The sequence below is a fragment of the Lethenteron reissneri genome, chromosome 60 (genome assembly GCF_015708825.2).
Source record: "Lethenteron reissneri isolate LAM-NWPU_2019-01 chromosome 60, ASM1570882v1, whole genome shotgun sequence".
NCBI lineage: Eukaryota > Metazoa > Chordata > Hyperoartia > Petromyzontiformes > Petromyzontidae > Lethenteron > Lethenteron reissneri.
In genome coordinates this window covers 9,031,780-9,048,501 of record NC_083838.1, presented here as the reverse complement: position 1 = coordinate 9,048,501, position 16,722 = coordinate 9,031,780, and the positions used below count along the sequence as shown (strand labels likewise).

Sequence of the window (16,722 nt, the reverse complement as noted above, 5' to 3'; positions counted from 1 at the left end):
TAACAGCCAAACGCTCTTGAAACGCGTCATGTTGATTTTAAATGCGGAGGGAAAAACCTAGGCCCATCTGCCAGAGAATATTCGTTCGAAAAAAATGTGCAGGGTTCTAATGTTTTTCTGTAATTATATTTTAGCAATTTAAGTTTTTTTGTTTTCGTTTCAAAGTCTGGTGTGGGGGGGGGGCAGCTGGGGCGAGCACCTTCGCGAATTGGGAGTTGCTTTGCCGACGGCGTGAAGACCGCTTTCCGGGAAGTTGGTGACGGCGCGGATTCCCACAGTGACCGGCCGGCCGAGACACCGACCGGCCTCCGCTCCCGCGGCCAGCCAAGCTCGCCGGCTCGCCGGCTCGCTGGCTCCTCTCTCCCCTCTCTCGGGGGAAACCCTTCCACTCGGCGGCGCCCGCCAAAGCGTGGGAGTCTCAACATCGGTGTTGGGTTTTTTTCATTGCCATTGTTGTTACTCAAATTTTTTTATTTTTTATTGACCTCTATTTCGTCAACTTATAATGCAAGTAAATAATGAATCACACAGGGCCCCGTAGGGGGAGAGTGAATAAATAAATCCAAGGAATAGTTATTTTTCTCTCTTCTCACTGTTATTAGATTTCATATATTTTGCGTTGTGTTTTTTTCTGGCATGAGAGGGTTGTGGAAAAAAGCGTTAATGCAGAGTCACGCCGTTTCAAATCACGGGATTCCGGATCCTAGGGTGTGGGGGGGGGGGATCGACGCAGCCATCCATTTGATTCACACCGAGCTGGGCTATCGATTCGCCGGGCATGTCGATCGCGTCGGCGACTGTCAGGGTCCGTCGCTCGACTAATCTAACCTCCCACGTGTGCCGCTGGACGGGAAGTGACGGGCGTGGGGTTGGCGATGGGGGTCTCCCGCCTTTGGAAGGCGGGGTGTGCGGGAGGTTGAAATGGACGCCGCGGTGGCTAGGAGATGTTAACTACCTCGCCTGGCTTACAAGAGGTCGTGGGTTCGATCCCGACCCCAACGCCTGCTGCTGTATATTTGGAGTCTCTCTCCCTGTGGTGGCGTGGATTTTTCTATGGGTCCTTCGGTTTTTCCCTCCACATTTAGAAACACGCAGTTAGAGGATTTCGCTGCTATGAATTTCCCGCACGATGACAAGCCACTTCGTTGGTGGTGGCCAATGTCGCTTCTGTAAGATAGCTACATAGCAGCTCAGTGGGCCTTACCCGGTAAAATAAAAATACTTTTTAGTTGAGTTTAGTTTTAGTTTCGAGTCCCGAGTCATCAACCCCGGGCGAAGTCGGTCCATTAAGTCGTCGCGGCTTTACATTCTGTTATCACTACGCGACAATAACTAGCGAACGGTACGCGGGGTACAGGATGCCCCATTCTGACCGTGAACGGAGCACGAGGCCACCGCAGAGATAAATCACTTTCATATAATATTTTTTTTCATGTAAATAACATCGATAATGTTACTTGCTTAACATTGCTGGCCGATAATGTTACTTGCGTAACATTGCTGGCCGTGTCAGTCGTGCTGTGGGTTTTGGCAAACGGGGTTTGGGAGCGTATCAAATACCCCCCCCCCCCCCATAGGAACCACCACGGACATCGCCACCCCACCGACGTTGTCAACCTTGCGGCTGGGGATCCAACTTGGCAGTCCGTTGCGTGGCGCGCTGACAAAAATGGCGCCACCACTCTCCGCCCCGTCGCGACCCCACGACCCTTCTATGCGTCCTTGTTTTTATATATAAAAAAAAACACTACATTTCACTTTCACACAGAGACCCCCCCCCCCCCTCAATTCTCAAAATATATATTCAATAGGGGAGTTGCGCATTGGAGGCACAGTGTGTACCAGCACATGAGCCAGCTTGATCTGTTTTGTGCCGAGGTAGAGCACCAACATGTGCACAATGATGCATCCTGGACGTTTAAAGCCACCCGTTTTGGACGCCCGCTAAACTTCCCCCTGGGCATTCGCCGAAGGCATTCCGTGTTTCTCGCCGCTTGCCACATAACCGTAACAAGTGATTTACACAATCGTGAGGTTCTGCCAGTAAACATTTTTTAGTTTTTTTGCATCCAGGCTATCACTACAAGCAGCAGCAGCAACATCTCTCGTGGCCACGCTCGAAATCCGCCGGGAAGGCCCGGCCTCGGAGGGCACGGCCTTTGGTAAAAACTTGACGCCGGGAGTAAATCGCGAGGCCCCGCGGTGGCCTCTCCGTGTCAAGGGGAGGATTTGGCCGTCGAGCGGCGAAGGCCATGATTGGACAAGGCCGCCCCCCCCCCAACCCCGCTGCCTCTGAGTGAACCCTAAAGCGCAACCACGACGGTTGTTGTTGCTTGCAACAGACGTTGCTTGCATCCGGGCTGCTCCGTTTTTACGAAACGCAGGGGGGGCTGCCATACAGCAGGGATGTGTTCACTCGCTGAGAATTTTTTTTCTTTTTAGTCTTAAGTCTTAGTGTTGGTAGAATGCAAGCAGGCCAGGAGGTGGTCCCCAGCGTGCAGAGTGGGCGGGCTTCGCAATCGAAAGGTCAAATCCTGGTTGGGTGAGTTGGCCGAGGCCATCATCCTTTTCGGGGGGTCGATAAATTGGTTACCGGGAAATTAACAGCGGAGGTTGTTCATTGGATAGACTCCCCCCCCATCCTCCCACCCCCTCGCTGTCATAGGAATGTGGACTTTCCACCACTGCCTCTGTGGAGACTGCGATCAGGCGACGATGATGGGACGCAAATTCATTCCTCGACGTGCGTTTGAGCAGAAGATCATCATCTTTTCGGGGAGAAATAAAAACAATGAAAGTAATGGATCAAATCCCTTTTGACTTCACTCCGGTTTTTTGTTTGCCACGGGCCTCCGCATCGGGGCGGAGCGGCGTCAACGTTAACCGTTGCCGTCGGTCTGCTCGTGGGTTCTCACCGTGGCTGACCCCACAGAGACCTCAGCCTCACTCCGAGTTGAAGGATGACAGCCGTCAAACGATCGCAGTTGCGTGAAATAAAATTAGGAATAGGGTTTTTTTTTTTACCCCTTTTCTGGTGACAAAACAGGAGTTACATTAAGATGTTCAAACACCAAATAGAAACCTCTGGCAAGGACTCAAGTTGCTGCATTGACCACACGCAGTACGTGTGGTGAACATAATAACAAAACATGCTCTCTGGTAATGTAAGCACGGTCGTCCAACGCTGTTCCGGAGTGACGGGCACCCAAATACATTTACTGTCGGCCACGTCCCTGGGACAGGCACACAAACCCTCGCACGAGCGAGTCATCGATATCATCTTCACAAAAGTTATCGTGACCCAGCCTGTAACACTGTTGAGCCAAGTGCTGTTAACGAACACCTAGAAAGGCCGCAACGGGACACAACGAGGCGGGTGGCCAGCACCACGCACGGCCGTCTTTGTCTCCCAAGTGGCGATGTTTACACATCGCACCAAGGTACTCATCATTTGATGCTGAGTCGACCTAGGGGAGGCCCAGGACCAGTTCAGATAACCCTCACTGGGTGTTGGCCGTGAGCGGGAATCGAACCTGGGTCGCCGAGTTCGTGGCGCAGTGCGATAGCTGCTGTAGCACAGCGCGATAACTGCTGCGTTACCGCTCCCCACTGAGTCGTGACCCAGCGCTACGGACACACACGCACGCACGCAGCGGACACAGCTAATGTGCTAATGCTCTCAAGCTTAGCTGGAAAGCGTTGAATGGGCCTTGGGACTCGGTTGACACTTGCCCTGGTAAATAAAAAACGCTGTTGTTATTATTATGATTGTTATTAATCGCGGAGCCTCGGGTAACGCCCCGAGAGGAGCGGCAAAACCGACGCCAGTAAACAAGAGTGCACGGTGGCTCCGAGGGAGAACAACGGGGGGGATTATCCACCACGTCGCACGCTCATTTCCAGGTATTCCTCAATTCCTCGCCAGATTTTAATTCGGATAAACGCGTGCTCTCGAGACGACATGGCGCTTTTTAAATTAATTCGTGTTGTTGTTCCCCAATAACAATCGCTCTCTTATTCGGCCGGGGGGGGGGAGGGGGGGCGGCGGGGGGAAGGCAAGTTCCACGATTGCAAGTATAAACAACGCACGTGTAATGAAATCCTACGAAATGAAGCCGGCGAATTAACGGGGGGGGTGGTCGTGACGGTCACACACGATTCGCCGATCGGGACCGTGACAGTGCCAGACACGTGTTGCGTGTGGGTGTGTGTGTGTAGGTGTGTGTCTGTGCAGTTGTTTGGCGCGCTGCGCTACTAACCCAGCCGCCCGAATTCGATTCCCGCTCAGGGCCAAAACCGGTGACGATTATCTGAGCCGGTCCTGGGTCTTCACTAGGTCGACTCAACCTCAAACGAGTAACCGGTGCAGTGTATCACCATCGCCACAAAGGCGGCCGGGTGTGGTTCCGGCCACACCACCCGTCTTGTGCCGTGTTGGCCTTTCTAGGCGTTTGCTTACAGCGCTGGTTCCAATCGTCTGACAAAGGCTACACGGGCGAATCTTTGCCTGTGTATATATACGTGGGGGAGTGGCAGCGTAGTGGTTAGTGCCCTGCGCTATCGTCTTGGCAACCAACACTAGTGGCAAGTGATGTCAGAACCGCTGCAATGGGGAGAGACAAAGGGGGCCAGACGTGGTGCCGTCCACACCACCCCCACAGTGCCCCGTAACGGCCTCCATAGGTACTCGCCCCAACGGTCTGCGGAAGGCTACACGGGGGGGAACCATCATCTTTGTCTCATCACGTTGGTGAGGAACCACTCACGAAGACAGAAGAGAGTTCTCGCTCGATGGAGGCGTTCACTCGAACCGGGTTCACGACAACTTGGCCCGGGCCTCTGAACTCTTGACGAAGTGCACGAGAATATCAACGCATCGTCGCGCACAATTTGTACTTGTGCACGTCTCCTGGTCGAACGCCACATTACCACGGTAGAAAGACAAAGACACGCGGAACGGGAAGGAGAGAGAGAGGGGGGGAAACACGCAGACTCCGTGCACAAAGGCACCCGAGTAGGGAGTTGAACCCAGAGCCTCGTCTCTTTGAGGCACGAGCATTACCGCTGCGCTGCCATCCGTGCTTCCCCACTGTCACGTGACAGCAGCAGCAGCAGCAAATCACGTGCTCTGAGCGCGGTGCATCTCTCCCCCCTCCCCCGTGCCCCCCCCCCCCCCCCACCGCTCACCCGAATTCACAAATGGAACCCAGATGACCGTTTATTCGCCGCACATCTGTTCATCTGCACGGCCGCAGTTGCTGTGGATACGGTAATAACACGAGCGCTGGGCCCGCGGAGCCTTGAGTGGGACCTCCGTGCTCGCGGCTGGCCCAGGTTTCGCGAGCAGCGAGCACGGCCGCCCGCCCGCCCAACGGCCGGGTGCCGTTAATGGCGCAACGACTACGACGAGCAAGCCACGCTTCGTCCGCCTCGCCGGCGGGCGAGCATTGGTGGCCTACGCGCCGCGATCCAGCGAGGGTTAGTGGATTGCGCGTGGATGTTGCGAAACGCCCGTACCCCTCGCTCGCCAGGAGATGGCGGTACAGTGGACAACGTGGACTCCGGCCGTGTGGGATTGAGGTTGTTTCCACCCCCCCCCCCCCCACACACACCTTCGCGTGCGTGCGATTTATTTCCTCCGGGGTGCTCCGGTTTCCTCCCGTGTGCAAACCACTCATTCATTGGCCGACGACACCCTCATATATAGAGGACCGCAGAGCTTGGGCGGTTGTTGTCATCTGGCTGCTGCCTTCCCGCACGTCTGTGGTTCCTCCTCGCCCCTTCGAGTCGCTCGCTCCCTCTCACTCGACGAGATCGGTGAGCGTAGAACCGCTCGGCGCGTTACAACCTGACACTGTCATTCGAACGGGCAGGCCCGCTGCGTGCCGGTGCCACGGTCCGAATAAATAAATAGAAAACTTGATGTAAATAAATAAACCGCCACTTCTGGATCGTGCATCGCAATTCTCAAAACCGACTTTCGGGTTAGGCCACGTTGTGCCATCTGACTAAATGATCCGATGAGTCATGCGGAGAAATCGTTTCATCGCGAGAAGTCGTTCGCCAACAGGCGCAGGCAAAATATATCTCATCCGCAAACCTTCAGGCAGGAGAGGAAGAAGTCGCCGGCAAAGCCGGAGAGCTGAGCAGCGGCGAGGAGCTCGGTGAGGCACGTCAGCCGCCACGCCTCCTCCTCCAGCGCGCCGCACGCAGCCTCGTCCTCGTCGCCCGCCCTGTGGGCACACACAGCCGCTCAGCGACAATCTGCGGGCACACCCCGCGCTGATCCCGCGGCCTTGTCATCCGCATCCCGGGTCGATTGGCGAGGAATCCTCCTATCCGGAGTCTGTGCGTAAACATTGCCCCACAGAGCATGCAGGCCAGGTGGCTCAGTGGGTAGAGCGAACGGCTCGCAAACCGAAAGTTCAATTACTGGTTTGGGGGGGAGGGGGGGTTCACTCTGGTTGGGGGTGGGTTGGTTGAGAGTTGCCCATCATCCTTCCAGTTGGTGGTTGCCCATCATCCTTCTGGAATCGATAAAATAAGTACCACTTTTTCAACAAGTCTACAGTTGTTGTCTAATGGGCAGACTCACCCCTGCCATAGGAATGTGAAATTTACACCACTGGCTCAGCAGGGCTTCAAGAGGCGATGAGCGCCAACGCATCAATGCTCGCGTGAGATACGGTCACGTTTAACGCGTCGCAGCGTAATCAGTAACGTGAACTTGCACGGCACCGCTCTCGTGGAGAGGCAGAGAGACAGAGAGGGGACGACTCGGAGGCGCCAGGAGGAGGAACCACACACGAGCGGGGAAGGCAGCAACCTAGCATGAAGCCGGCACAAACTATTTCCCAAGCTCTGCGGTCCCCTATGTAATTGTGGCATTATCGGCCAACTAATTGAGTGTGCTCACATGCGGATCCGGGCGACGGCTCCTCCGTGGGCACCGGGGGCAAAGTGCAGCGAGCGCGGCATCGTCGGCAGCGTCGTCGGCGGCATCGGCGGGCGAGTGGGCAGCCCCGCCAGCCAGCCCACGGCACGCACCGCCCGCTCCCGCTCGGCGTGCTCCACAAACCACAGCAGCGTCTCCTGGCACGGAGACCTGGCCAACAACAAAGACAAAGATTACCCACCCCGTGGAGCCTTAACAGACTGCTGGGGCAAGTGCTGTTAACGAGTAGCAGCGCCGATGAAGACCGGCACGGCACACGAGGGGGTGGGTGGCCAGCACCACGCCCGACCGTCTTTGTCTCCCCAGTGGCGATGTTTACACACAATACCAGGTACTCATTTGAGGCTGAGTCGACCTAGGTGGGGCCCAGGACTGGTTCAGAAACTCATCACCGGTGTTCGCCGTGAGCGGGAACTGAACTCGGGTCGCTGGGTTCGTAGCGCTCCCCACGACACACACACGCACGCACACACGCACGCACACACGCACGCACACACGCACGCACACACACACGCACGCACGCACACACGCACGCACGCACGCACGCACACACGCACACACGCACGCACGCACACACGCACGCACACACACACGCACGCACACACGCACACACGCACACGCGCACACGCGCACGGTGAAGTATGGGTGTGGAGTGCACGCAGCAAAAGATAAAAACATGACACATTCGTCAAGAACAAAGCATCTGAAGAAGAAAAAAAATATATATATAACACGGAAAATGCATAACAGCGAATTTTCTTAAGAGCAAAGAACTACTACTTTCAAACATTGCGATGTTTGGCCGATACCGGCTACCTAAACATTTCGGTGTGGGTTTCCGTAGCCTATGCAAAAGGTCTGCGGGGGCCGGGAATGGTTCAACGCCGATTTTTTTCCGTGAGCCCCCCACCACCCAACGTGACGCTCACACGTCTGACAAGGGCGCTTACGCCCAGCGGTGCGCGCAGACGCGCTGAGCCAACGCGCCAACAGACGGAAGCTCGGAAATTGAGACGGCGAGAAATCCACGTTCAGTCCCCGCTTGGGCCCCCCTCACAGCCCCCCGAGTTGGCGGCCCGTCGGACATCCTCGGGGAGCCATCCGGGAACGAATTCGCCATCGCGCGTCGATGCTGCAGCGCGCATTGTAGAAAATCTCTGCGGCACGTTGTCACCGCGACGGGGCGCTGCAAGGTCCGGCACCGTGCCCGTCCGGCGCTCGCCGACAGCTGCATCGGCTTGCGGTTTGCCGAACGGAGAGCGTCGTGACGAGGTCACACTCGTGACGCGCAAAGGCGCTTGCCGCAAACGAGCCGCAATACCGCGGCCGATGTCGTCAAGGAGCGCAAACCATCGTCGCGCGAACTCCGGTCGTCATCCTCGCAGCAGCAGCGGCGGCGACGGCGGCGGCTTTTGGCTCGGCCGTCGAACAAAGACGGTGGTCACCGCATCGTCGCGCGGCGCTTTCGGATGCGCTTCCGCGGCCGTCTGGAACGCTCTTGCTTCCCGATGTTAGGAAGCCACTGGAGCTATGCACTTCATTATCGATATTGACAAACTTAACTTCTTGAGAACTGCTTGTTGTCGTGTTTAGTTTGTTGTCCTTCCCCCGCACCTCCGATTAGCAAAGTTGGCTGCGTACGGTGCAAAAGAAGTTCAATGTAGATACAATTCAGTCGCGAGAAGTCTCGAGCCATCACTGGTGAGCAGCAGCAGCAGCAGCTGCAGCTTCATCGATCACAATCTGATCCATACATGGGCCATGTACAAGCAATAATAATATTACCCGTGTAAACGGGAGAACACGTAGTCTTGAGACCAATATAATTCATCATAAAGTTTTTCGTGGGTGACAATTAGTGGCAACTTCAGCGCCACCGGCCGTGCGTTGGGGCGCAAACCCACGACGCATTTACGATTTGAGTTAAAGTCGTCTCTCGCTGGCGATTACAACCGGCTTCATCAGGCGATCGCCAAAACTGTGAAGCAGTCTCCCCGTTTGTTGGTTAATGATGCGGATATTTTGGCATAACACTACCACCATGTGGCTGAACCTAAAAAAAATTATGGATCACCAGTTACACTGTGCGCTGTGAAAGACGCAACACAGGAGATGCCCCGGCTTCCATCGTCCACGAAGCTCACGGTCCAGCCTAAATCGAGTCCACTGCACAAACCACAGCAGTAGATGCGGATGACACCTGATGCGATTTTGGTCATCCAGAACAGACCGCACAACGTATGAGGACGCAGTGCCCGATCCACCAACACGAAGGAGACATCAAAGGGATACACTCCGCGGCTCCTGACGCGGTTATCTGGCTTGATGTTAACTACCTCGCCTGGTATACAGGAAGTCGTGGGTCTGATCCCGACCCTGACGCCTGCTGTGTATGTGGAGTTTGTGTGTCTCTCTCATCATCACCACGGTGGCTATATGTTAATTACCTCGCCTGGTATACAGGAGGTCGTGGGTTCGATCCCGACCCTGACACCTGCTGTATATTTGGAGTCTGCGTGTCTCTCTCATCATCACCACGGTGGCTAGGAGATGTTAACTACCTCGCCTGGTATACAGGGGGTCGTGGGTTCTATCCCGACCCTGATGCCTGCTGTGTATTTGAAGTCTGCGTGTTTCTCTCTCTCGTCATCATCATGATGGCTAGGAGATGTTAACTACCTCACCTGGTATACAGGAGGTCGTGGGATCAATCCCGACCTTGACACCTGCTGCTGTATATTTGGAGTCTGCGTGTCTCTCTCCCCGTGGTCGCATGGATTTTTCTCTGGGTCCTCCGGTTTTGCCCTCCACATTTAGAATCAACACACGTTCAGAGTATTTGCCTGCGATATATTTCCACGTGATAAGTTGCTTCTCATTGGGATATCATTTGTGATCAGGTGGCTTCTGAAAAATAGCTATAAAGGGCTCAGTGGGCCTACCTGGTAAAACAAAAATAGTTTATTAATAGTTTAGAATGTGACATTTTAAATTATTGCTCTGCATCTGCATCATCAGTCGTACGAAAGAAGAAGACGACTTCTGTGGGAGGAAACTGGAAAACCCGGGGGAAACCCTTGCAGATCAGCGGGAAAGAGAGAACACACAAACTCTACAGACGCGCACACAGAGAGCAGGCTCCCCTTGCGTCATGAGCCGATCCCCCCCCCACCCCCGCTTGTCGTGCAGCGCGGTGTTCTGCGACCACCTCGAACGTTCAGTTCCTCGTCGACGCGCCCAAGCACGCGCAGGGCGAAACGTCGGACGTCGTGACGAACATCGCGAACCGCGGATCGGGAGCACCCACCCCGCCCCCCAACGCTCGGCTTGCGTCATCATCCCTTTAACAATGCGGGGCTGCGTCGGCGCTCGCTAGATGGCGGCGCGATGACCAAGAGCAGGAAACGATCGGCGGGAGCCTCGGGGAAGGGCGGGGGACGGTCGCTGGGGTTGCGGTAGCGGTGGCGGCCAGCGCCACGCTGCGCTGCGAACCCGGGGAGCCGGGTTCTATTCCCGCTCGCGGCCAACACCGGCGACGAATATCGGAGCCGGTCCTGGGCCTTCCCTGGCGCGGTGTGTAAATGTCACCACTGGGGGGACAAAGGCGGCCGGGCGTGGTGTTGGCCGCCTATCCCCCCACGGTGCGCCGTGCCGGCCATCGTAGGTGCTGCTCGCTAACAGCACTTGCCCCAAGAGTCTGTTAAGGCTACACGGGGGGATCTTTGTCTTTGGGGTGGTGGGTGTGGGGGCAGTAGAGGGGCGCTCACCGCATCCGTTACAGCACTTCAAAGGGCGCTGAAAATTAGCAGCGGTTATCAAAGCACGGTGCACGCGGTGCAGCGCGCGGGCGCTATTAATCGCCACCAGCTGTCGCTGCGGGGGACGGGTCTCTTCCCCGAGCTTGCGAGGCGCACGCGCAACCGGAAAATAAAATAATTAAAGAGTCGGAAAGAGACGACGCTGAAAAGAAAACGGCCGATTTGATCCGGGGGGGGGGGTGTCACAATTTAACGTTTTGTTGTTGATTAGAGGCCCCCCCAGAGACACGAGTGGAACGTTTCACCCCACGCTTCTGCCGCCGCCGCTGATGATTTTGATGATAAAGTGCTGCTGCTGCTGCTGATGATCATGTACGGCGATCCCTTGCCAACCCGCAGGGGGTTAGGTTCCTGAAAATCCCGTTGGTCGGCACAACCGTGGTTGGCAAGACTAGAGGCTCATGGCAGATCGAGGCTCTCCGGCGGCAGTATTAGTCGCACTACTCCCGAAGCTATCGTATGGATTACAGACTTAAACTTGGATGTGTGATTTGCACATACTTGCCGTACGCTGGAGAGAGAGAAAGGGGGGGTTAGGTTCCGGAAAGCCGCTGTGGTTGGCAAGCCGAGAGGCTTACGGGAGATGGGGGGTTAGGTTCCGTGGCCGTGGTTAACATTCTCTTCCAAGGCGAACTCAGCACCCTACGCGTTCAGTAAACACGAGAAATATGTACGGTCCTGGATAACATGTACGAACAAATATACCTTTAGGGTAACAGTGAACCAACAAACGTTGAATTACCTTTGATATTGATGGTAAAGTGCAGATAACGATGACAGTGACGATGATGATGGCGATGTCAGGTGAAAGGGAAGGGGGGTTGGTTAAAGGGATGAGGAGGGGCTGTCCCCGCTCCTCAGAACTGGCAATAGAGATGGGAGGAGAGACGCTATCGACTGTGGGGAATATCTTTGGTAGTCACCGACCGCCTCCTTCCCAATGTGTCCCTCCCCCGCAGCTGGGCATTCAGAGTTGACCGCTTCGACGGGACCCCCCCCCCCCTTAATGTTCGCGATGGCAGCTTGCGGCATTATAATTCTTACCACGCCGCCTCACCGCCGGCGTTGAGTCGCTCTCCCCGTGGCGGACCGCGGTCGCGCAAGAGCCGAGCGCCACGGTCGGCATAATGGTGCACGCAGCGCCGCGCGTGGGCACGCAAGAGAGCGATATGGAAAACCCGTGGTTGGCGAGGGATGGCTGTGGATATGGATGTGCAGGGGGGTGGAGGTGAGGGGTGATGGGGGATGGAGGGGAGGGTGATGGGAGTTGGAGGGGAGGGTGATGGGAGTTGGAGGGGAGGGTGATGGGAGTTGGAGGGGAGGGTGATGGGAGTTGGAGGGGAGGGTGATGGGAGTTGGAGGGGAGGGTGATGGGGGATGGAGGGGAGGGTGATGGGGGATGGAGGGGAGGGTGATGGGGGACGGAGGGGAGGGTGATGGGAGTTGGAGGGGAGGGTGATGGGAGTTGGAGGGGAGGGTGATGGGAGTTGGAGGGGAGGGTGATGGGGGATGGAGGGGAGGGTGATGGGGGATGGAGGGGAGGGTGATGGGAGTTGAAGGGGAGGGTGATGGGAGTTGGAGAAGAGGGTGATGGGAGTTGGAGGGGAGGGTGATGGGAGTTGGAGGGGAGGGTGATGGGAGTTGGAGGGGAGGGTGATGGGGGACGGAGGGGAGGGTGATGGGAGTTGGAGGGGAGGGTGATGGGGGACGGAGGGGAGGGTGATGGGAGTTGAAGGGGAGGGTGATGGGAGTTGGAGGGGAGGGTGATGGGAGTTGGAGGGGAGGGTGATGGGAGTTGGAGGGGAGGGTGATGGGAGTTGGAGGGGGAGGGTGATGGGGAGTTGGAGGGGAGGGTGATGGGGGATGGAGGGGAGGGTGATGGGAGTTGGAGGGGAGGGTGATGGGGGATGGAGGGGAGGGTGATGGGGGATGGAGGGGAGGGTGATGGGAGTTGGAGGGGAGGGTGATGGGAGTGGAAGGGAGGGTGATGGGAGCTGAAGGGGAGGGTGATGGGAGTTGGAGGGGAGGGTGATGGGGGATGGAGGGGAGGGTGATGGGAGTTGGAGGGGAGGGTGATGGGAGTTGGAGGGGAGGGTGATGGGAGTTGGAGGGGAGGGTGATGGGAGTTGGAGGGGAGGGTGATGGGAGTTGAAGGGGAGGGTGATGGGAGTTGGAGGGGAGGGTGATGGGAGTTGGAGGGGAGGGTGATGGGGGATGGAGGGGAGGGTGATGGGAGTTGGAGGGGAGGGTGATGGGAGTTGGAGGGGAGGGTGATGGGAGTTGGAGGGGAGGGTGATGGGAGTTGGAGGGGAGGGTGATGGGGGATGGAGGGGAGGGTGATGGGAGTTGGAGGGGAGGGTGATGGGAGTTGGAGGGGAGGGTGATGGGGGATGGAGGGGAGGGTGATGGGGGATGGAGGGGAGGGTGATGGGAGTTGGAGTGGAGGGTGATGGGAGTTGGAGGGGAGGGTGATGGGGGATGGAGGGGAGGGTGATGGGAGTTGGAGTGGAGGGTGATGGGAGTGGAGGGGAGGGTGATGGGAGTTGGAGGGGAGGGTGATGGGAGTTGGAGGGGAGGGTGATGGGGGATGGAGGGGAGGGTGATGGGGGATGGAGGGGAGGGTGATGGGGGATGGAGGGGAGGGTGATGGGAGTTGAAGGGGAGGGTGATGGGGGATGGAGGGGAGGGTGATGGGAGTTGAAGGGGAGGGTGATGGGGGATGGAGGGGAGGGTGATGGGGGTTGGAGGGGAGGGTGATGGGAGTTGGAGTGGAGGGTGATGGGAGTTGGAGGGGAGGGTGATGGGGGATGGAGGGGAGGGTGATGGGAGTTGAAGGGGAGGGTGATGGGGGATGGAGGGGAGGGTGATGGGAGTTGAAGGGGAGGGTGATGGGGGATGGAGGGGAGGGTGATGGGAGTTGGAGGGGAGGGTGATGGGGGATGGAGGGGAGGGTGATGGGGGTTGGAGGGGAGGGTGATGGGAGTTGAAGGGGAGGGTGATGGGGATGGAGGGGAGGGTGATGGGAGTTGGAGGGGAGGGTGATGGGAGATGGAGGGGAGGGTGATGGGGGATGGAGGGGAGGGTGATGGGAGTTGAAGGGGAGGGTGATGGGGGATGGAGGGGAGGGTGATGGGAGTTGGAGTGGAGGGTGATGGGGGATGGAGGGGAGGGTGATGGGAGTTGGAGGGGAGGGTGATGGGAGTTGGAGGGGAGGGTGATGGGAGTTGGAGGGGAGGGTGATGGGGGCTGGAGGGGAGGGTGATGGGGGATGGAGGGGAGGGTGATGGGAGTTGGAGGGGAGGGTGATGGGAGTTGGAGGGGAGGGTGATGGGAGTTGGAGGGGAGGGTGATGGGAGTTGGAGGGGAGGGTGATGGGGGATGGAGGGGAGGGTGATGGGAGTTGGAGGGGAGGGTGATGGGAGTTGGAGGGGAGGGTGATGGGAGTTGGAGGGGAGGGTGATGGGAGTTGGAGGGGAGGGTGATGGGAGTTGGAGGGGAGGGTGATGGGGGATGGAGGGGAGGGTGATGGGAGTTGGAGGGGAGGGTGATGGGAGTTGGAGGGGAGGGTGATGGGAGTTGGAGGGGAGGGTGATGGGAGTTGGAGGGGAGGGTGATGGGGGATGGAGGGGAGGGTGATGGGAGTTGGAGGGGAGGGTGATGGGAGTTGGAGGGGAGGGTGATGGGAGTTGGAGGGGAGGGTGATGGGGGATGGAGGGGAGGGTGATGGGAGTTGAAGGGGAGGGTGATGGGAGTTGAAGGGGAGGGTGATGGGGGATGGAGGGGAGGGTGATGGGAGTTGGAGGGGAGGGTGATGGGAGTTGGAGGGGAGGGTGATGGGGGACGGAGGGGGAGGGTGATGGGGGATGGAGGGGAGGGTGATGGGAGTTGGAGGGGAGGGTGATGGGAGTTGAAGGGGAGGGTGATGGGAGTTGAAGGGGAGGGTGATGGGAGTTGGAGGGGAGGGTGATGGGAGTTGGAGGGGAGGGTGATGGGGGATGGAGGGGAGGGTGATGGGGGATGGAGGGGAGGGTGATGGGAGTTGGAGGGGAGGGTGATGGGGGTTGGAGGGGAGGGTGATGGGAGTTGGAGGGGAGGGTGATGGGAGTTGGAGGGGAGGGTGATGGGGGTTGGAGGGGAGGGTGATGGGAGTTGGAGGGGAGGGTGATGGGAGTTGGAGGGGAGGGTGATGGGGGATGGAGGGGAGGGTGATGGGAGTTGGAGGGGAGGGTGATGGGAGTTGGAGGGGAGGGTGATGGGGGACGGAGGGGAGGGTGATGGGAGTTGAAGGGGAGGGTGATGGGGGATGGAGGGGAGGGTGATGGGGGACGGAGGGGAGGGTGATGGGCGTTGGAGGGGAGGGTGATGGGGGATGGAGGGGAGGGTGATGGGGGACGGAGGGGAGGGTGATGGGAGTTGGAGGGGAGGGTGATGGGAGTTGGAGGGGAGGGTGATGGGAGTTGAAGGGGAGGGTGATGGGAGTTGGAGGGGAGGGTGATGGGAGTTGGAGGGGAGGGTGATGGGGGCTGGAGGGGAGGGTGATGGGGGATGGAGGGGAGGGTGATGGGGGTTGGAGGGGAGGGTGATGGGGGTTGGAGGGGAGGGGGATGGGGGTTGGAGGGGGGGGTGATGGGGGTTGGAGGGGAGGGTGATGGGAGTTGGAGGGGAGGGTGATGGGAGTTGGAGGGGAGGGTGATGGGGGTTGGAGGGGAGGGTGATGGGAGTTGGAGGGGAGGGTGATGGGAGTTGGAGGGGAGGGTGATGGGGGATGGAGGGGAGGGTGATGGGAGTTGGAGGGGAGGGTGATGGGAGTTGGAGGGGAGGGTGATGGGGGACGGAGGGGAGGGTGATGGGAGTTGAAGGGGAGGGTGATGGGAGTTGAAGGGGAGGGTGATGGGGGATGGAGGGGAGGGTGATGGGGGACGGAGGGGAGGGTGATGGGAGTTGGAGGGGAGGGTGATGGGGGACGGAGGGGAGGGTGATGGGAGTTGGAGGGGAGGGTGATGGGGGATGGAGGGGAGGGTGATGGGGGACGGAGGGGAGGGTGATGGGAGTTGGAGGGGAGGGTGATGCGAGTTGGAGGGGAGGGTGATGGGAGTTGGAGGGGAGGGTGATGGGAGTTGGAGGGGAGGGTGATGGGAGTTGGAGGGGAGGGTGATGGGAGTTGGAGGGGAGGGTGATGGGGCAATGTGGTGCAAAATGCACCAAACCCACCCGTACTCTTAGACTGTACACAACACAGAATCCCGTACATACGTGAAGTGCCCTTTGGCTTACAGGGTACACTGCAAAAAATAAACGTTTTCATTAATTTTAGCAGCTAGCCCAGGGGCCGGTAGCCTTGCTGCCCTGTAGCCAAATGCGGCTCTTCATGGAACTGCTCCGTGATCGATATTCATTCAGGACCGCCACTGCCTCGTATTCGCCGCACAGTGGATTCGGTGAAATTTTGAAATATTGCGGTATTTTTCTTGTTGCATTACCGAAACCGAAAAAAAGATGACTATTCCTCTTATTTTTGTTTGCAGACCCCTAAGCCGGCCGGAGACTTTTCACGCGGGACCCGGGGCATCCTCCCCGCCGAATCAGTCCGGCCAACCGGGGTTGAACCGCGGTAGTCGTACCAGTCGTCACAACAACAACAAACAGCTGCAGCTGACCGCAGGTGGGAGACTCCGCGCTTGGCGAAGCAGCAGAGGAGGAAGAGGGGCTGCAGCACGGACTCGAGGGCGCTCAGCACCACCACCGGGGGAGGCTCGGAGCCGCACGCCACGACCACCTGCCACAGGGGAGGCACGCGCACGATGACACCCACACCCCGACCCCCCCCCCGCGAAGCCTCAACACACCGCTGCAAGTGCTATTCGCGAGCGCCTATGAAGGCCGGCACGGTACACGAGGGGGTGGGTGGCCAACACCACGCCCGGCCGCATTCGTCTCCCCAGTGGCGAT

The 16,722-nt window shown here is 58.1% G+C and overlaps 1 protein-coding gene across 2 annotated transcripts in view; it reads right to left on the bottom strand.

Annotated features, from left to right (window-relative positions):
• The window catches only part of TANGO6 (transport and golgi organization 6 homolog), a 215,913-nt gene that overhangs the window by 165,793 nt on the left and 33,398 nt on the right, over nucleotides 1-16,722 (bottom strand). For both annotated transcript variants that reach the window (XM_061575945.1, XM_061575946.1), the window contains exons 10-12: nucleotides 16,431-16,549; nucleotides 6,917-7,105; nucleotides 6,101-6,233 (exon numbers count right to left, since the gene is read on the bottom strand). In XM_061575945.1, coding sequence (XP_061431929.1) covers nucleotides 6,101-6,233; nucleotides 6,917-7,105; nucleotides 16,431-16,549 — 441 coding nt within the window. The remainder of the gene's footprint in view (nucleotides 1-6,100; nucleotides 6,234-6,916; nucleotides 7,106-16,430; nucleotides 16,550-16,722) is intronic.